The sequence below is a fragment of the Nerophis ophidion genome, linkage group LG19 (genome assembly GCF_033978795.1).
Source record: "Nerophis ophidion isolate RoL-2023_Sa linkage group LG19, RoL_Noph_v1.0, whole genome shotgun sequence".
Classification (NCBI taxonomy): domain Eukaryota; kingdom Metazoa; phylum Chordata; class Actinopteri; order Syngnathiformes; family Syngnathidae; genus Nerophis; species Nerophis ophidion.
The window spans coordinates 37,464,001-37,485,254 of record NC_084629.1 but is presented as its reverse complement, the minus strand read 5'-3'; the positions used below and the strand labels follow the sequence as shown (position 1 = coordinate 37,485,254).

At 39.7% G+C, this 21,254-nt stretch overlaps 1 protein-coding gene across 4 annotated transcripts in view; it reads left to right on the top strand.

The window, feature by feature from the left end:
- The first annotated feature begins 14,895 nt into the window (after positions 1-14,895).
- LOC133538357 (RNA-binding motif, single-stranded-interacting protein 1-like) overlaps positions 14,896-21,254 on the top strand; it is an 80,141-nt gene continuing 73,782 nt past the window's right edge. For all 4 annotated transcript variants that reach the window (XR_009802972.1, XR_009802973.1, XM_061879929.1 and 1 more), the window contains exon 1: positions 14,896-15,050. Coding sequence is in view for 2 of the 4 variants with exons in the window: in XM_061879929.1 (XP_061735913.1) it covers positions 15,000-15,050 (51 nt within the window). In the remaining 2 variants the exon portion in view is untranslated. The remainder of the gene's footprint in view (positions 15,051-21,254) is intronic.

Sequence of the window (21,254 nt, the reverse complement as noted above, 5' to 3'; positions counted from 1 at the left end):
CTAGCTACAAGATACTATCCTTTAAATATAACTAAGCTACAAGATACTTTCCATTAAATGTAACCAAGCTACAAGTTGCTCTCCATTAAATGTAGCTAAGCTCAAGTTACTTTCCATTAAATGTAACCAAGCTAAAAGTGACTGTCCATTAAATGTAACTAAGATACAAGTTACTTTATTAAATTTAACTAAGCTACAAATTACTCTCCATCAAATGTCACCAAGCTATATGTTACTCTCCATTAAATGTAACTAAGCTCCAAGTTCCTCTCTATTAAATGTAACTAAGATAAAAGTTACTCTCCATTAAATGTAACTAAGCTCCAAGTTACTCTCCAATAAATGCAACTAAGTTCCAAGTTACTCTCCATTAAATGTAACAAAGCTACACGTTACTTTCCATTAAATGTAACTAAGGTACAAGTTACTTTCCATTAAATGTAACTAAGCTACAAGTTACTCTCCATTAAATGTAAGTAAACTACAAGTTATTCCCCATTAAATGTAACCAAACTACAAGTTACTCTCCATACGATGTTGCTAACCTACAAGTTACTTTCCATTAAATGTAACTAAGCTCCAAGTTACTTTCCATTCATTGTAACTAAACTACAAGTTACTCATCATTAAATTTAACTACGCTACAAGTTACTCTCCATTAAATGTTACTAAGCTCCAAGTTGATGCCAATTAAATGTAATTAAGTTCCAAGTTACTGTCCATTAATTGTAACGAAACTACAAGTTACTTTCTATTAAATGTAACTAAGCTCCAAGTTACATTCCATTCAATGTAACTAAACTACAAGTTACTCATCATTAAAGGTAACTACGCTACAAGTTACTCTCTATTAAATGTTACTAAGATCCAAGTTGATGCCAATTAAATGTAACTAAATTCCAAGTTACTCTCCATTAATTGTAACGAAGCTACAAGTTACTTTCTATTAAATGTAACTAAGGTACAAGTTACTTTCCATTAAACATAAATAAGCTCCAAGTTACTCTCCATTTAATGAAACTAAACTACAAGTTATTCATCATTAAAGGTAACTACGCTACAAGTTACTCGCCATTAAATGTTACTGGGCTCCAAGTTGATGCCAATCAAATGTAACTAAGTTCCAAGTTACTCTCCATTAAATGTAACTAAGCTACTAGTTACTCTCCATTAAATGTAACTAAACTACAAGTTATTCCCCATTAAAGGTACCTACGCTACAAGTTACTCTCTATTAAATGTTACTAAGATCCAAGTTGATGCCAATTAAATGTAACTAAGTTCCAAGTTACTCTCCATTAATTGTAAAGAAGCTACAAGTTACTTTCTATTGAATGTAACTAAGGTACAAGTTACTTTCCATTAAATATAAATAAGCTCCAAGTTACTCTCCATTTAATGAAACTAAACTACAAGTTACTCATCATTAAAGGTAACTACGCTACAAGTTACTCTCTATTAAATGTTACCAAGCTCCAAGTTGATGCCAATTAAATGTAACTAAGTTCCAAGTTACTCTCCATTAATTGTAAAGAAGCTACAAGTTACTTTCTATTGAATGTAACTAAGGTACAAGTTACTTTCCATTAAATATAAATAAGCTCCAAGTTACTCTCCATTTAATGAAACTAAACTACAAGTTACTCATCATTAAAGGTAACTACGCTACAAGTTACTCTCTATTAAATGTTACCAAGCTCCAAGTTGATACCAATTAAATGTAACTAAGTTCCAAGTTACTCTCCATTAAATGTAACGAAGCTACAAGTTACTTTCTATTAAATGTAACTACGGTACAAGTTACTTTCCATTCAATGTAACTAAGCTACAAGTTACCCTCCATTAAATGTAACTAAGCTCACGTTACTCTGATATCTGCTGAGTAAATACAAAGTACAGCACTAGTGTCTAGTTTGTTGTTGTTTTATTAATATCTCCACCTTGTCTCCAAGGACTAACGGGGGTCCCAACACACAAAAAGATGAACCATTAGGGTTTCTGCCCAGCCATAGCTCATACCTCCAGACCTGTCAGTAGGGGGCCACGTCAGTCGAGGTGCTCTTGGAGTATTTGGGGGTTGGAAGACGGGCTTCAAGGTCATTCGTAGCTCAAGAAAAATAATCTGGAAAAGAAATGTGTTTGGTGTCTGACCTCATCGCTAGAAAACATCAGTAATGCAGGAATAAACGATCCCCAGGGACAAGTGGTGTCCAGTTCCACAATCAGGCAACAAGGCTGAGTCCAGACCTCAAGTCGGGTCACAGAGTGAGTCTCCTGGTCGTCAGACATGTGGCAAACATTTGTGCGGTGAGAAGGTTATTTGTCAGCAGCGGGATCATCTGAGGGGAGGGCTCCGGAGCCTCGGCTGATGCTGGATGTGCTGATCACAAGGGGGGCTTGGCCGGATCTCAGCAGTAGATCTCATGACACAGTCAGCTTCATTCATGCTTTCTCCAAAGAAAACAAACCGTCTGCAGAAATGTGAGATCAGATCGAGGGCAACGCTGAGGACTCTGGCATGCGGAGGGTGAGGGGTTGGGGGGTGGGGGGGTGGGGGGGGGGGGGAGATGAGGAGGAATGTGAGGGGGAACAGATCACATTTCAGGAGTCCAGGGAAACGTTTAGGGAGAATCAAGCAACAATTCCTGGCCTGCCAACCCCTGCAGTGTTCCTCCAAACAAGAACAATGTTCCGTCAGTGCTTGCTCTGTGAGTGCTGTAGTCTTGACTCTGTCGTCTTGGCTCTGTTGTCGGGACTCTGTCGTCTTGACTCTGTCGTCTTGACTCTGTCCTCTTGACTCTGTCGTCTTGGCTCTGTTGTCGGGACTCTGTCGTCTTGACTCTGTCCTCTTGACTCTGTCTTATTGACTGTTGTCGGGACTCTGTCGTCTTGACTCTGTCTTATTGACTCTGTTGTTGGGACTCTGTCGTCTTGTATCTGTCGTCTTGACTCTGTCATCTTGACTCTGTCGTCTTGAGTCTGTCGTCTTGACTCTGTCTTATTGACTCTGTCATCTTGACTCTGTCGTCTTGACTCTGTCGTTTTGACTCTGTCTGATTGACTCTGTTGTTGGGACTCTGTCGTCTTGACTCTGTCCTCTTGACTCTGTCGTCTTGACTCTGTCGTCTTGACTCTGTCATCTTGACTCTGTCCTCTTGACTCTGTCTTATTGACTCTGTTGTCGGGACTCTGTTGTCTTGTATCTGTCGTCTTGACTCTGTCTTATTGACTCTGTTGTCGGGACTCTGTCGTCTTGACTCTGTCGTCTTGACTCTGTCATCTTGACTCTGTCGTCTTGACTCTGTCGTCTTGACTCTGTCGTTTTGACTTTGTCTTATTGACTCTGTTGTTGGGACTCTGTCGTCTTGACTCTGTCCTCTTGGCTCTGTCGTCTTGACTCTGTCATCTTGACTCTGTCATCTTGACTCTGTCCTCTTGAATCTGTCTTATTGACTCTGTTGTCGGGACTCTGTCGTCTTGTATCTGTCGTCTTGACTCTGTCGTCTTGACTCTGTCTTATTGACTCTGTTGTCGGGACTCTGTCGTCTTGTATCTGTCGTCTTGACTCTGTCGTCTTGACTCTGTCTTATTGACTCTGTTGTCGGGACTCTGTCGTCTTGTATCTGTCGTCTTGACTCTGTCGTCTTGACTCTGTCGTCTTGACTCTGTCGTCTTGACTCTGTCATCTTGACTCTGTCGTCTTGACTCTGTCGTCTTAACTCTGTCATCTTGACTCTGTCGTCTTGACTCTGTCGTTCTGACTCTGTCTTATTGACTCTGTTGTCGGGACTCTGTCGTCTTGTATCTGTCGTCTTGACTCTGTCATCTTGTATCTATCGTCTTGACTTTGTCATCTTGACTCTGTCATCTTGTATCTGTCGTCTTGACTTTGTCATCTTGACTCTGTCGTCTTGACTCTGTCTTATTGACTCTGTCGTCTTGACTCTGTCATCTTGACTCTGTCCTCTTGACTCTGTCTTATTGACTCTGTTGTCGGGACTCTGTCGTCTTGTATCTATCGTCTTGACTCTGTCTTATTGACTCTGTTGTCGGGACTCTGTCGTCTTGTATCTGTCGTCTTGACTCTGTCTTATTGACTCTGTTGTCGGGACTCTGTCGTCTTGTATCTGTCGTCTTGACTCTGTCATCTTGACTCTGTCATCTTGTATCTGTCGTCTTGACTTTGTCATCTTGACTCTGTCGTCTTGACTCTGTCGTCTTGACTCTGTCGTCTTGACTCTGTCGTTTTGACTCTGTCTGATTGACTCTGTTGTTGGGACTGTGTTGTCTTGACTCTGTCGTCTTGACTCTGTCGTCTTGACTCTGTCGTCTTGACTCTGTCCTCTTGACTCTGTCTTATTGACTCTGTTGTCGGGACTCTGTCGTCTTGTATCTGTCGTCTTGACTCTGTCTTATTGACTCTGTTGTCGGGACTCTGTCGTCTTGTATCTGTCGTCTTGACTCTGTCGTCTTGACTCTGTCGTCTTGACTCTGTCGTCTTGACTCTGTCGTCTTGACTCTGTCGTTTTGACTCTGTCTGATTGACTCTGTTGTTGGGACTCTGTTGTCTTGACTCTGTCGTCTTGACTCTGTCGTCTTGACTCTGTCGTCTTGACTCTGTCCTCTTGACTCTGTCTTATTGACTCTGTTGTCGGGACTCTGTCGTCTTGTATCTGTCGTCTTGACTCTGTCTTATTGACTCTGTTGTCGGGACTCTGTCGTCTTGTATCTGTCGTCTTGACTCTGTCGTCTTGACTCTGTCGTCTTGACTCTGTAGTCGGGACTCTGTCGTCAGGACTCTCTGGTCAGGACTCTGTTGTACATTAACTACGATCAGGTATTGGACAGGACGTCGAAATGTGTAAATAAAGTTGTACTTTATATTTTTTTTAAATGGGGATACAAACGGTACAAAACGATCCTTATATCTTGTTATCCGTCATTCATTCATCACCCGTAGGGTCGTAACGCTCAATCTTCAACCACAATGCACCTGCTCCCGCTCCTTTTTTTACATCCGGTTTGCCGCAATGCATTGTGGAACATGCAGTATTTTAGTAAACCCTTTGTTATGCTACAAAATAGAAAACAAACCAATCCAGTGCAAGTGTTTCTCAAATAATCAATATCAAATACATGTATAATTCAAATCAATTTACTTTTAACTCTTTTTAGCTATAAATAATAATAGATACATTTATCAGAAATTAAATCTAGCATGCAAATTATGAATGATCATCACACATGAACTATATAACCCATAAGTTACAACATCCTCCCCCCATGAACTATGTTCATCTAAATCTCAAGACAGTACAGTAACTGAATAGGTCTTCTTAGCAAAGACCCTGAGGGAGTGCGGACGATGCACGACCCGACAAGTCCATCTCGGCAGGTAAACAGTTCTGTGATTCTTCTCAGTTTCCAGGTTTGTCTGGGAGTGTCGTCCTCTCCAATGAGTACAACATCACCCACTTTCAGTGGGGTGGGTGTCGGTGTGTCACAACGGTGTGCTGACTTCAAGCCCAGTAGGTAATCTTGACGCCAATTGTTCCAGAAGCTGGTTTTGAGTCTCTGTCTGTACTTCCATCTTCGAGTGATCGCTGCCTTGTTTGCAGTTGAGTGCTGAATGTTAGCAGAGAAGGGCTTTGGTGGCGGAGTGGTCAGCCGTTTTGCCACCAGAAAGTGGGCTGGGGTCAGCGGCTGTGGTTCATCCACTTCATTGTGCACAAATGTCAGAGGCCTTGAGTTTATGATCGCCTCCACTTCTGTCAGTACTCTGCACATCTCTTCAAAGTTGAGTGAAGCCCTCCCTAGAACTTTCTTCAGGCATGTTTTTACTGATCAGACGAGCCTCTCCCAAAATCCACCCCACCAGACTGCTTGCTCTGCAATGAACTTCCAGGTTTTCTGAGAAGAACTCTAACAGCTGGGGTTCTTTGATAGCTTTCCACAGCTCCTTCAGGTCTTGATCAGCTCTCTTGAATGTTCTGGCATTGTCTGAGTAGGTTATTTTGCATAATCCTCTTCTGGAGATGAATCTTTTCAGCGCTAACAGGAATGTTTCTGTTGACTGATCTGAGACCAGTTCCAGGTGTATTGGTCTGGTAACAGCACAGGTGAATAGCGCGATGTATATCTTCTTCCCAAAATCATCTGTTTTCACATAAAGTGGCCCTGCAAAATCCACACCTGTGACTTCGAATGGTGGAGATTCAGTTATTCTGTCTTTGGGCAAGGGCGCAGTGATCTGCCGTCCGGCCTTTGCCTTGAATCTTTTGCAAACGGTGCAGCTGGCCACAGTTCTCTTCACTAGCTGCCTGGCATGCAGGATCCAGTATCTCTCCCTCACTTGAATGGGAGTGTCTCTCGCTCCTGGGTGCATCAACTTTTCATGACAGCTCTGTATCAGTAGTTCTGAATATTGAGCATAATCCATGGGTGCTGCTCTCTGTATGTGAAATCGGACTGCTGCAGCCTTCCTCCCACACTGAGCCGCTCGTGTTCATCCAGGAAAGGTTTGAGTTCTTTAATCTTGCAGTCGTTGTTTAGGTCCTTTTCCACTTTCAGTTGTTTGATCTCCTGGCTGAAACTCTGTTGTTGTGTTGTCTTGATCCAGTACTTTTCTGCCTCGAATACCTCGTCAGTTAGTTCTCCTTTTTTCTTTGTTTTTGTTTGAGCATTGGCTATGAATCCCTTTATCCAGGCTGTCACTCTGAGGACTCTGTCATCTTGACTATGTCATCCTGACTGTTGTCGTGACTCTGGAGTCATGACACTGGAGTCATGACACTGGAGTCATGACACAACAGTCTTGACTCAGTTGTCTTGACTCTGTAGGCTTGACTCAGTCGTCTTGACTCTGTAGGCTTGACTCTGTAGTCTTGACTCTGTAGTCTTGACTCTGGAGTCTTGACTCTGTCGTCCTGACTGTTGTCGTGACTCTGGAGTCATGACACTGGAGTCATGACACAGCAGTCTTGACTCAGTCGTCTTGACTCTGTAGGCTTGACTCTGTCGTCTTGACTCTGTAGTCTTGACTCTGTAGTCTTGACTCTGTAGTCTTGACTCTGTCATCTTGACTCTGTCGTCCTGACTGTTGTCGTGACTCTGGAGTCATGACACTGGAGTCTTGACACAGCAGTCTTGACTCAGTCGTCTTGACTCTGTAGGCTTGACTCAGTCGTCTTGACTCTGTAGGCTTGACTCTGGAGTCTTGACTCAGTCATCTTGACTCTGTCGTCCTGACTGTTGTCGTGACTCTGGAGTCATGACACTGGAGTCATGACACTGGAGTCATGACACAGCAGTCTTGACTCAGTCGTCTTGACTCTGTAGGCTTGACTCTGTAGTCTTGACTGTGGAGTCTTGACTCTGTCACCTGGACTATGTCGTCCTGACTGTTGTCGTGACTCTGGAGTCATGACACTGGAGTCATGACACAGCAGTCTTGACTCAGTCGTCTTGACTCTGTAGGCTTGACTCAGTCGTCTTGACTCTGTAGGCTTGACTCTGTAGTCTTGACTCTGTCATCTTGACTCTGTCGTCCTGACTGTTGTCGTGACTCTGGAGTCATGACACTGGAGTCTTGACACAGCAGTCTTGACTCAGTCGTCTTGACTCTGTAGGCTTGACTCAGTCGTCTTGACTCTGTAGGCTTGACTCTGGAGTCTTGACTCAGTCATCTTGACTCTGTCGTCCTGACTGTTGTCGTGACTCTGGAGTCATGACACTGGAGTCATGACACTGGAGTCATGACACAGCAGTCTTGACTCAGTCGTCTTGACTCTGTAGGCTTGACTCTGTAGTCTTGACTGTGGAGTCTTGACTCTGTCACCTGGACTATGTCGTCCTGACTGTTGTCGTGACTCTGGAGTCATGACACTGGAGTCATGACACAGCAGTCTTGACTCAGTCGTCTTGACTCTGTAGGCTTGACTCTGTAGTCTTGACTCTGTCATCTTGACTCTGTCGTCCTGACTGTTGTCGTGACTCTGGAGTCATGACACTGGAGTCATGACACTGGAGTCATGACACAGCAGTCTTGACTCAGTCGTCTTGACTCTGTAGGCTTGACTCTGTAGTCTTGACTCTGGAGTCTTGACTCTGTCATCTTGACTCTGTCGTCCTGACTGTTGTCGTGACTCTGGAGTCATGACACGGGAGTCAGGACACTGGAGTCATGACACAGCAGTCTTGACTCAGTCGTCTTGACTCTGTAGGCTTGACTCAGTCGTCTTGACTCTGTAGGCTTGACTCTGTAGTCTTGACTCTGGAGTCTTGACTCTGGAGTCTTGACTATGTCGTCCTGACTGTTGTCGTGACTCTGGAGTCATGACACTGGAGTCATGACACAGCAGTCTTGACTCAGTCGTCTTGACTCTGTAGGCTTGACTCTGTAGTTTTGACTCTGTCATTTTGACTCTGTCGTCCTGACTGTTGTCGTGACTCTGGAGTCATGACACTGGAGTCATGACACAGTAGTCTTGACTCAGTCGTCTTGACTCTGTAGGCTTGACTCTGTCGTCTTGACTCTGTAGTCTTGACTCTTTTGTCTTGACTCTTTAGTATTGACTCTGTGCTGCACTTTCAGGAATGCAGGCAAACAGGATTTCGTGAAGAGCCATGCCAGTTTCCACGTGAAGGTAAAGCCGCACACTGCAGTCTTCTGGTCAGGACTCTAGAACCTTGAGCCTCCTGCTGGTTCAGGAACAAACTTAAGGTGGGGATGGGTATGCAAATGATGATGTAAATATAAACAGAATACAATGATTTGCAAAACCTTCTGGTACTTGCTGATCTGTATTTGGGATCCACAAACCCCGTTTCCATATGAGTTGGGAAATTCTGTTCGATGTAAATATAAACAGAATACAATGATTTGCAAATCCTTTTCAACACATATTCAGTTGAATATGCTACAAAGACAACATATTTGATGTTCAAACTGATAAACGTTTTTTTTATGTGTGCAAATAATCATTGACGTTAGAATTTGATGCCAGCAACACGTGACAAAGAAGTTGGGAAAGCAATAATTACTGATAAAGTTGAGGAATGCTCATCACACACTTATATGGAACATCCCACAGGTGTGCAGGCTAATTGGGAACAGGTGGGTGCCATGATTGGGTATAAAAACAGCTTCCCAAAAAATGCTCAGTCTTTCACAAGAAAGGATGGGGCGAGGTACACCCCTTTGTCCACAACTGCACGAGCAAATAGTCGAACAGTTTAAGAACTACGTTTCTCAAAGTGCAATTGCAAGAAACTTAGGGATTTCAACATCTACGGTCCATAATATCAAAAAGGTTCAGAGAATCTGGAGAAATCACTCCACGTAAGCGGCATGGCCGGAAACCAACATTGAATGACAGTGACCTTCAATCCCTCAAAAACCGACATCAATATCTAAAGGATATCACCACATGGGCTCAGGAACACTTCAGAAAACCACTGTAACTAAATACAGTTGGTCGCTACATCTGTAAGTGCAAGTTAAAGCTCTACTATGCAAAGCGAAAGCCATTTATCAACAACACCCAGAAACGTTTCTGGCTTCTCTGGGCCCGAGATCATCTAAGATGGACTGATGCAAAGTGGAAAAGTGTTCTGTGGTCTGACGAGTCCAAATTTTTGGGGGAAATATTCGACACAGTGTCATCCGGACCAAATGGGACGCGAACCATCCAGACTGTTATCGACGCAAAGTACAAAAGCCAGCATCTGTGATGGTATGGAGGTGCATTAGTGCCCAAGGCATGGGTAACTTACACATCTGTGAAGGCACCATTAATGCTTAAAGTACATACAGGTTTTGGAACAACGTATGCTGCCATCTAAGTGCCGTCTTTTTCATGGACGCCCCTGCTTATTTCAGCAAGACAATGCCAAGCCACATTCAGCATGTGTTACAACAGCATTGGTTTGTAAAAAAAAAAGAGTGTGGGTACTTTCCTAGCCCGCCTGCAGTCCAGACCTGTCTCCCATGGAAAATGTGTGGCACATTATGAAGCGTAAAATAGGACAGCGGAGACCCCGGACTGTTGAAGGACTGAAGCTCTACATAAAACAAGAATGGGAAAGAATTCCACTTTCAAAGCTTCAACAATTAGTTTCCTCAGTTCCCAAACGTTTATTGAGTGTTGTTAAAAGAAAAGGTGATGTAACACAGTGGTGAACATGCCCTTTCCCAACTACTTTGGCACGTGTTGCAGCCATGAAATTCTAAGTTAATTATTATTTGCAAGAAAAAAATAAGTTTATGAGTTTGAACATCAAATATGTTGTCTTTGTAGCATATTCAACTGAACATGGGTTGAAAAGGATTTGCAAATCATTGTATTCTGTTTATATTTACATCTAACACAATTTCCCAACTCATATGGAAACGGGGTTTGTGGATCCCAAATACAGATCAGCAAGTACCAGAAGGTAAGAAAAGTTGCTTTTGCATAATATTGCGAAACAAAACACCAGAAAATATGCCTTACCTTAAACACAGCATAATAAAACTCCCATGTTGGGACGGCGTGGCGCAGTGGAAGAGTGGCCGTGCGCAGTGGAAGAGTGGCCGTGCGCAACCCGAGGGTCCCTGGTTCAATTCCCACCTAGTACCAACCTCGTCACGTCCGTTGTGTCCTGAGCAAGACACTTCACCCTTGCTCCTGATGGGTGCTGGTTGGCGCCTTGCATGGCAGCTCCCTCCATCAGTGTGTGAATGTGTGTGTGAATGGGTAAATGTGGAAGTAGTGTCAAAGCGCTTTGAGTACCTTGAAGGTAGAAAAGCGCTATACAAGTACAACCCACAACCCATGTTGAAGCACACTACAATCCATCAAGTGGTGCGACTTCATAGCTTACCAAAGTCCTACTAAAACATTTTGATAGATTCCTGTGTAATGTTCTATATTTTCAATGGAACATTTACCATCTTGGTGTTGTTTACTTGAGTCATAGCGGGTCTACACGTATCTCTTATGTGTGAGTGCCATCTACCGGTCACACTTAATACGGCGCTGCTGTAGGCAGGAGCTCTGTGCTCTTGTGTCATCCTTTTGTGTTTCTCTCTTGTTTTCATCCATCCATCCACTTCCGGGTCGCGGGGGCAGCAGCCTAAGCAGGGAAGCCCAGACTTCCCTCTCCCCAGCCACTTCGTCTAGCTCTTCCCGGGGGATCCCGAGGCGTTCCCAGGCCAGCCGGGAGACATAGTCTTCCCAACGTGTCCTGGGTCTTCCTCGTGGCCTTCTACCGGTTGGACGTGCCCTAAACACCTCCCTAGGGAGGCGTTCGGGTGGCATCCTGACCAGATGCCCGAACCACCTCATCTGGCTCCTCTCGATGTGAAGGAGCAGCGGCTTTACTTTGAGTTCCTCCCGGATGGCAGAGCTTCTCACCCTATCTCTAAGGGAGAGCCCCAAACTCATTTCGGCCGCTTGTACCCGTGATCTTATCCTTTCGGTCATGACCCAAAGCTCATGACCATAGGTGAGGATGGGAACGTAGATCGACCGGTAAATTGAGAGCTTTGCCTTCCGGCTCAGCTCCTTCTTCACCACAACGGATCGGTACAACGTCCGCATTACTGAAGACGCCGCACCGATCCGCCTGTCGATCTCACGATCCACTCTTCCCCCACTCGTGAATAAGACTCCTAGGTACTTGAACTCCTCCACTTGGGGCAGGGTCTCCTCCCCAACCCGGAGATGGCACTCCACCCTTTTCCGGGAGAGAACCATGGACTTGGATTTGGAGGTGCTGATTCTCATTCCGGCCGCGAACCGATCCAGTGAGAGCTGAAGATCCCGGCCAGATGAAGCCATCAGGACCACATCATCTGCAAAAAGCAGAGACCTAATCCCGGCGGCCACCAAACCGGAACCCCTCAATGCCTTGACTGCAAACTAATTAGGAGTCTTCGTTTGTTTACTTTATACTAAAAGACAAGTTGTCTAGTATGTTCTCTATTTTATTTAAGGACTAAATTACAATAATAAAAATATGTTTCATGTACACTAAGATTTTTTGGTTGAAAAAGTGGAAAAGTGTCAAAATACATTTCGGTATCGGGACAACCCTAGTTTGTGCTGCAGCACTTGAAGGTTTATTTCAATGAAAAGTGCGAAACAAATATTCTCATAATATTTCTGGCGGGGGCCTCGTCTCCTACTCTGCTCAAGAGTCCTTGAACGCACCGCAAAGTCCATATGTACATAATTAGTTGTTCACAAACTCATTTGTTTATATGAGTTTAGATTGTGATTATGTCCTTACTATATAATCATTAAAAACATATATAATAAAGTACATATATATTATATGATTAATATGTAAGAATTAATATATTGAAAAAAAAAATATTGAATTCAGTGGGACAAGAGGTAAAAAAAAAAAGGAGTAGAGCTTGTCTGGTCACACCCCTGTGCCATAAGCAGCAAAAATAAATAAATAAATAAAATAAAATAATAATAATAATAATAATAATAAATTTAAAAAAAAAATGTCCCAATTAACATATCCCGAGACTTAAGCGTTTGAATTTATTCCATGATTTATATTTAGAATTTTTTTCGCATGCTTTCCAAAAGAAATGTATTTAGAAGATATAATTATTAAAAGTGTACATAAAGTGACTAAGTAGTTTATATTAGAGGACTCGTGATGTTGGAGATGAATTTAGAATGTATTAATAGTTGTCTATTCATAATGAATGACTCCTACTTTGCAGATCATTCAAGTATTGTGGTGTCCGGAACCAATTAACAGCGATAAAACGGGCGATGATTGTATTTCCTGTGGGGTTCGAAGCGTTGCCTGGCAACGGTCGTGCTGGCTGTTATGTCAAACACAGGCTTGAAAGAACACAATAGAACAATAGAAACATTTAATAATAATACAACAATGGAATAATGGAATATACTAATAGAACAATAAGATAATGGTATGATAAAATAATAAAACAATAGCATCTTAGCATGATAAAATAATAGAACAATAGGATAAAAGAATAATAAAACAAGACGTGTAGAAGAATAAAATAATAGAACAATAGAATAATAATATGATAAAACAATAGCATAATAAAATAAAATATTAATAGAACAATAGGATAATACAAATAAAACAAAAGAACGATAGAATAATATAACAATTGTCACTATTAAAAAACAATTAAAACATTGCATGTTTTAATCGTGTTTTAATAGAGTTATTCTTTTATTTTGAATATACTTTGCCTATTTTAATATTGTTTTAATAGACAGGCAGACAAATAGTTATTCTTTTTATTTTAAATATACATTGCATGTTTTGATAGTGTTTTAAAGAGACAAAGAGTTATTATTTTCATTTTAAATACATACATATATATATTGCATGTTGTATTAGTGTTTTAATAGACAGGGACACAAAGAGTTAATATTTTTAATTTAAATATACATTGCATGTTTTAATAGTGTTTTAAAAAGAAAAGGAGTTATTATTTTCATTTAAAATATACATTACATGTTTCAATAGTGTTTTAAAAAGACAAAGAGTTATTTTTTTATTTTAAATATACATTGCATGTTTTAATAGTGTTTTAAAGAGACAAAGAGTGATTATTTTCATTTTAAATATATATATATATTGCATGTTTTAATAGTGTTTTAAAGAGACAAATAGTTATTATTTTCATTTTAAATATACATATATTCATATTGCACGTTGTATTAGTGTTTTAATAGACAGGGACACAAAGAGTTATTATTTTAATTTTAAATATACATTGCATGTTTTAATAGTGTTTTAAAAAGAAAAGGAGTTATTATTTTTATTTAAAATATACATTACATGTTTCAATAGTGTTTTAAAAAGACAAAGAGTTATTTTTTTTCATTTGAAATGTCGCATGTTTTGGTAGTGTTTTAATAGACGGAGGGGACAAGAAGTTATTATTTTATTTCAAATATATACTGCATGTTTTAATACTGTTTTAATGGGCCTAGGAGACAAAAAGTTATTATTTTTATTTTGAAAATATATATTACGTATTTTAGTAGTGTTTTAATAGACAGAGGAGACAAAGAGTTATTCTTTATTTTTAAATACTCATTGCCTATTTTAATATTGTTTTAATAGACAAGCAGACAAATAGTTATTATTTTTATTTTGAATATACATTGCATGTTTTAATAGTGTTTTAAAGAGACAAAGAGTTATTATTTTCATTTTAAATATATGTATATATGTATATATTGCATGTTTTATTAGTGTTTTAATAGACATGGAGACAAAAAGTTATTATTTTTATTTTGAAAATATATATTACATATTTTAATAGTGTTTTAATAGACGGAGGAGACAAAGGGTTATTCTTTTATTTTAAATATTCATTGCCTATTTTAATTTTGTTTTAATAGACAAGCAGACAAATAGTTGTTATTTTTATTTTAAATATACACTGCTTGTTTTAATAGTGTTTTAAAGAGACAAAGAGTTATTATTTTCATTTTAAATATAGATTGCATGTTTTAAAAGTTTTAATGATAGACGGAGAAGACAAAAAGTTATTCTTTTATTTTAAATATATATTGCATGTTTTAATAGTGTTTTAATAGACGGCGCAGACAAAGAGTTATGAGGACAAACCAGTCGATGGAATGTTAGGTATGCATCCTGGAACAGTCCAAATAAAACATATTTTTAAAGAACAAGAGAGTCTTTTTTAAAAGTATTTAAATGCGGTGAAATGTTGATAGTACGGACATAAAGGTGCCAATATGTCAGCGATACAGCAGCATGGGTTTATTCCAGAAGAATGTCGGCACAGGAGCACCCCTCCTCTGCATGTGACAATGGTTTGGTCCAACCCTCCACTCCTCCCGTCCACTCAACACTATCACACTCTCACACTCGACTTGCATCCAGGGTGTCGGTGCCGATACCATCTGCGTGTTTACACTATGCTTGGACTTTCATTCACATTTGTCTCATCGTAGCTCCAACTCGTCACGCCAAAGATGATTTATTCCAACCCGGGGAACACACTCCGGACTCCGTTTCGCAAGCAGGTAACTAACTCCACTCCTCGTCCACTCTTTTAAAAGTCAACAGTTCTACTTACAAACGCCATCTTGTTTGTTTTGGTGAAAGGGTGCGTTCAGGGTCGTGTGTGACGTTCAGGGTCCTGTTTGAGTACTGTATTGAACATGTAAGTTTGCGTTCAGGGTCCTGTTTGAGTACTGTACTGAACATGTAAGGTTGCGTTCAGGGTCCTGTGTAAGTACTGTATTGATAATGTAAGGTTGCGTTCAGGCTCCTGTTTGAGTATTGTACGGAACATTTAAGGTTGCGTTCAGGGTCCTGTATAAGTACTGTATTCAATCAATCAATCAATCAATGTTTATTTATATAGCCCTAAATCACCAGCGTCTCAAAGGACTGTATTGATAACGTCAGGTTGCGTTCAGGGTCATGTTTGAGTGTTGTACTGATAATGTAAGGTTGCGTTCAGGGGCCTGTTTGAGTATTGTACTGATAATGTAAGGTTGTGTTCAGGGTCCTCTTTGAGTATTGTACGGATAATGTGAGGTTGCGTTCAGGGTCCTGTTGGAGTGTTGTACTGATAATGTAAGGTTGCGTTCAGGGTCCTGTTTGAGTATTGTACTGAACATGTAAGGTTGCATTCAGGGTCCTCTTTAAGTATTGTACTGATAATGTAAGGTTGTGTTCAGGGTCCTGTCTAAGTATTGTATAGGAAAATGTAAGGTTGCGTTCAGGGTACTGTTTAAGTACTGTATTGGAAATGTAAGGTTGCGTTCAGGGTCCTGTTTGAGTATTGTACTGAACATGTAAGGTTGCATTCAGGGTCCTTTTTAAGTATTGTACTGATAATGTAAGGTTGTGTTCAGGGTCCTGTTTAAGTATTGTACAGGAAAATGTAAGGTTGCGTTCAGGGTCCTGTTTAAGTACTGTATTGGAAATGTAAGGTTGCGTTTAGGGTCCTGTTTGAATGTTGTACTGATAATGTAAGGTTGCGTTCATGGTCCTGTATAAGTACTGTATTGATAATGTAAGGTTGCGTTCAGGGTCCTGTTTGAGTATTGTACTGAACATTTAAGGTTGCGTTCAGGGTCCTGTATAAGTACTGTATTCAATCAATCAATCAATCAATGTTTATTTATATAGCCCTAAATCACCAGCGTCTCAAAGGACTGTATTGATAATGTCAGGTTGCGTCCAGGGTCATGTTTGAGTGTTGTACTGATAATGTAAGGTTGCGTTCAGGGGCCTGTTTGAGTATTGTACTGATAATGTAAGGTTGCGTTCAGGGTCCTGTTTGAGTATTGTACTGAACATTTAAGGTTGCGTTCAGGGTCCTGTATAAGTACTGTATTCAATCAATCAATCAATCAATCAATCAATGTTTATTTATATAGCCCTAAATCACCAGCGTCTCAAAGGACTGTATTGATAATGTCAGGTTGCGTTCAGGGTCATGTTTGAGTGTTGTACTGATAATGTAAGGTTGCGTTCAGTGTCATGTTTGAGTATTGCACTGATAATGTAAGGTTGTGTTCAGGGTCCTCTTTGAGTATTGTACTGATAATGTAAGGTTGCGTTCAGAGTCCGGTTTGAGTATTGTACTGAACATGTAAGGTTGCATTCAGGGTCCTTTTTAAGTATTGTACTGATAATGTATGGTTGCGTTCAGGGTCCTGTATAAGTACTGTATTGATAATGTAAGGTTGCGTTCAGGGTCCTGTTTGTGTATTGTACTGAACATGTAAGGTTGCGTTCAGGGTCCTGTATAAGTACTGTATTCAATCAATCAATGTTTATTTATATAGCCCTAAATCACCACCGTCTCAAAGGACTGTATTGATAATGTCAGGTTGCGTTCAGGGTCATGTTCGACTGTTGTACTGATAATGTAAGGTTGCGTTCAGGGTCCTGTTTGAGTATTGTACTGATAATGTAAGGTTGTGTTCAGGGTCCTCTTTGAGTACTGTATGGATAATGTGAGGTTGCGTTCAGGGTCCTGTTTGAGTATTGTACTGAACATGTAAGGTTGCGTTCAGGGTCCTTTTTAAGTATTTTACTGATAATGCAAGGTTGCGTTCAGGGTCCTGTTTAAGTACTGTATTAGAAATGTAAGGTTGCGTTTAGGGTCCTGTTTGAGTGTTGTATTGATAATGTAAGGTTGCGTTCAAGGTCCTGTTTGAGAATTCTACTGGAAAATGTAAGGTTACGTTCAGTGTCCTGTTTAAGTATTGTACTGATAATGTAAGGTTGCGTTCAGGGTCCTGTTTGAGTGTTGTACTGATAATGTAAGGTTGCGTTCAGGATCCTGTTTGAGAATTCTACTGGAAAATGTAAGGTTGCGTTCAGGGTCCTGTTTGAGTGTTGTATTGAACATGTAAGGTTACGTTCAGGGTCCTTTTTAAGTATTGTACTGATAATGTAAGGTTGCGTTCAGGGTCCTGTTTAAGTATTGTACAGGAAAATGTAAGGTTGCGTTCAGGGTCCTGTTTAGGTATTGTACTAAGAATGTAAGGTTGCATTCAGGGTCCTATTTAAGTATTTTACAGGAAAATGTAAAGTTGCATTCAGGGTCCTGTATTCAATCAATCAATCAATGTTTATTTATATAGCCCTAAATCACCAGCGTCTCAAAGGACTGTATTGATAATGTCAGGTTGCGTTCAGGGTCATGTTTGAGTGTTGTACTGATAATGTAAGGTTGCGTTCAGTGTCCTGTTTGAGTATTTTACTGATAATGTAAGGTTGCGTTCAGGGTCCTGTTTAAGTACTGTAATGATAATGTAAGGTTGCATTTATGGTCCTGTTTGAGTGTTGTACTGATAACGTAAGGTTGCGTTCAGGGTCCCGTTTGAGAATTCTACTGGAAAATGTAAGGTTGCGTTCAAGGTCCTGTTCTAGTATTGTACTGAAAATGTAAGGTTACGTTCAGGGTCCTGTTTAAGTATTGTACTGATAATGTAAGGTTGCGTTCAGGGTCCTGTTTGAGTGTTGTACTGACAATGTAAGGTTGCGTTCAGGATCCTCTTTGAGAATTCTACTGGAAAATGTAAGGTTGCGTTCAGGGTCCTGTTTGAGTATTGTACTGAACATGTAAGGTTGCGTTCAGGGTCCTTTTTAAGTGTTGTACTGATAATGTAAGGTTGTGTTCAGGGTCCTGTTTAAGTATTGTACAGGAAAATGTAAGGTTGCGTTCAGGGTCCTGTTTAAGTACTGTATTGGAAATGTAAGGTTGCGTTTAGGGCCCTGTTTGAGTGTTGTACTGGAAAATGTAAGGTTGCGTTCAGGGTCCTTTTTAAGTATTGTACTGATAATGTAAGGTTGTGTTCAGGGTCCTGTTTAAGTATTGTACAGGAAAATGTAAGGTTGCGTTCAGGGTTCTGTTTAAGTACTGTATTGGAAATGTAAGGTTGCGTTTAGGGTCCTGTTTGAATGTTGTACTGATAATGTAAGGTTGCGTTCAGGGTCCTGTATAAGTACTGTATTGATAATGTAAGGTTGCGTTCAGTGTCCTGTTTGAGTATTGTACTGAATATTTAAGGTTGCGTTCAAAGTCCTGTATAAGTACTGTATTCAATCAATCAATCAATCAATCAATCAATGTTTATTTATATAGCCCTAAATCACCAGCGTCTCAAAGGACTGTATTGATAATGTCAGGTTGCGTTCAGGGTCATGTTTGAATGTTGTACTGATAATGTAAGGTTGCGTTCAGGGTCCTGTTTAAGTATTGTACTGATAATGTAAGGTTGTGTTCAGGGTCCTCTTTGAGTATTGTACTGATAATGTGAGGTTGCGTTCAGGGTCCTGTTTGAGTGTTGTACTGATAATGTAAGGTTGCGTTCAGGGTCCGGTTTGAGTATTGTACTGAACATGTAAAGTTGCATTCGGGGTCCTTTTTAAGTATTGTACTGATAATGTAAGGTTGTGTTCAGGGTCCTGTTTAAGTATTGTACAGGAAAATGTAAGGTTGCGTTCAGGGTCCTGTTTAAGTACTGTATTGGAAATGTAAGATTTTGTTTAGGGTCCTGTTTGAATGTTGTACTGATAATGTAAGGTTGCGTTCAGGGTCCTGTTTGAGAATTCTACTGGAAAATGTAAGGCTGCATTCAGGGTCCTGTTTAGGTATTGTACTGAACATGTGAAGTTGCATTCAGGGTCCTTTTTAAGTATTGTACTGATAATGTAAGGTTGTGTTCAGGGTCCTGTTTAAGTATTGTACAGGAAAATGTAAGGTTGCGTTCAGGGTCCTGTTTAAGTATTGTACAGGAAAATGTAAGGTTGCGTTCAGGGTCCTGTTTAAATACTGTATTGATAATGTAAGGTTGCGTTTAGGATCCTGTTTGAGTGTTGTACTGATAATGTAAGGTTGCGTTCAGGGTCCTGTTTGAGAATTCTACTGGAAAATGTAAGGTTACGTTCAGGGTCCTGTTTAAGTATTGTACTGATAATGTAAGGTTGCGTTGAGGGTCCTGTTAGAGTATTGTACTGAACATCTAAGGTTGCGTTCAGGGTCCTATTTGATTATTGTACTGAACATGTAAGGTTGCGTTCAGGGTCCTTTTTAAGTGTTGTACTGATAATGTAAGGTTGCGTTGAGGGTCCTCTTTGAGTATTGTACTGATAATGTGAGGTTGCGTTCAGGGTCCTGTTTAAGTATTGTACAGGAAAATGTAAGGTTGCGTTCAGGGTCCTGTTTAAGTACTGTATTGGTAATGTAAGGTTGCGTTGAGGGTCTGTAGTATACTACACTCTATAGAATGAAATACTACAGTATACAGTATAAAAGTACTAAAATATATAGTGTGTATAGTACTACATTATATAGTATGAAAATACTACAATATACAGTCTGCAAAATACTACAGTATACAGTATGAAAGTACCACAATACACAGTATACATAACACTACATTTTTTAGTATGAAAATACTACAATATACAGTCTGGAAAATACTGCTGTATACAGTATGAAAGTACTACAATATACAGTATGTAAAATACTACATTATTTAATATGAAAATACAACAAACCCCTTTTCCATATGAGTTGGGAAATTGTGTTCGATGTAAATATAAACAGAATACAATGATTTGCAAATCCTTTTCAACCCATATTCAGTTGAATATGCTACAAAGACAACATATTTGATGTTCAAACTCATAAACTTTATCTAATTTTTTTTTTGCAAATAATAATTAACTTAGAATTTCATGGCTGCAACACGTCCCAAAGTAGTTGGGAAAGGGCATGTTCACCACTGTGTTACATCACCTTTTCTTTTAACAACACTCAATAAACATTTCACCACACCTAGTGTGTGTGACAATCATTGCTACTTTAACTTTAACTTGAACTAAAGTATGCAGTATGAAAGTACTACAATGTACATTATTTAGAATACTACAGTTCGACAATACTACAATATACTGTATGTAAAATGTATGTATGTATGTGTGTGTGTATGTGTATATTGACAGTGTATGCATGTATGCATAGATATATATATATATATATATATATATATATATATATATATATATATATATATGCATATATATGTGTGTGTGTGTATATGTATATTGACAGTATATGTTTGTAAGCATATATATGTACATATATATGTATGTATGTATATATGTATTTTTGTTCTAGCTAAATGCTTGCAATAAGCATATTTGTTCACATAGTTATCTAGCTGCATGGGCGAGGCTGCTACTTTGAGTATTGTACAGTATTATATATTATTGTACAGTATTGTACAGTAAGACAGCATTGTGCAGTAAGACAGTATTGTACAGTATTTTACAGTATTGTGCAGTATTTTACAGTATTGTACAGTATTGTACAGTAATACTGTATTGTACAGTATTTTACAGTATTTTACAGTATTCTACAGTATTATACAGCATTATACAGTATTGTACAGTATTATACAGTATTGTACAGTATTGTACAGTAGGACAGGCCGAGCTGGTCTGCTGCTGACTGATAAGATGCGGTGACTCTCCTCACACGGCACGCGCCAAACAAGATCCTTCACAGAGAAAATAAGTTTTACTCTACATTTGGAAGTCAAGTCTATGAATTTGCTTCTTTCTTCATCCATTCATTTTTTTTTCTTTGCTGCTTGCTATATTTGTCCTTTTCATGTTCACATGCATGAGACTCACTTTTAAATGGGAAATTATGTTTGTAAACACTTTTTATTTTTAAACCTTTTGCAAAACAG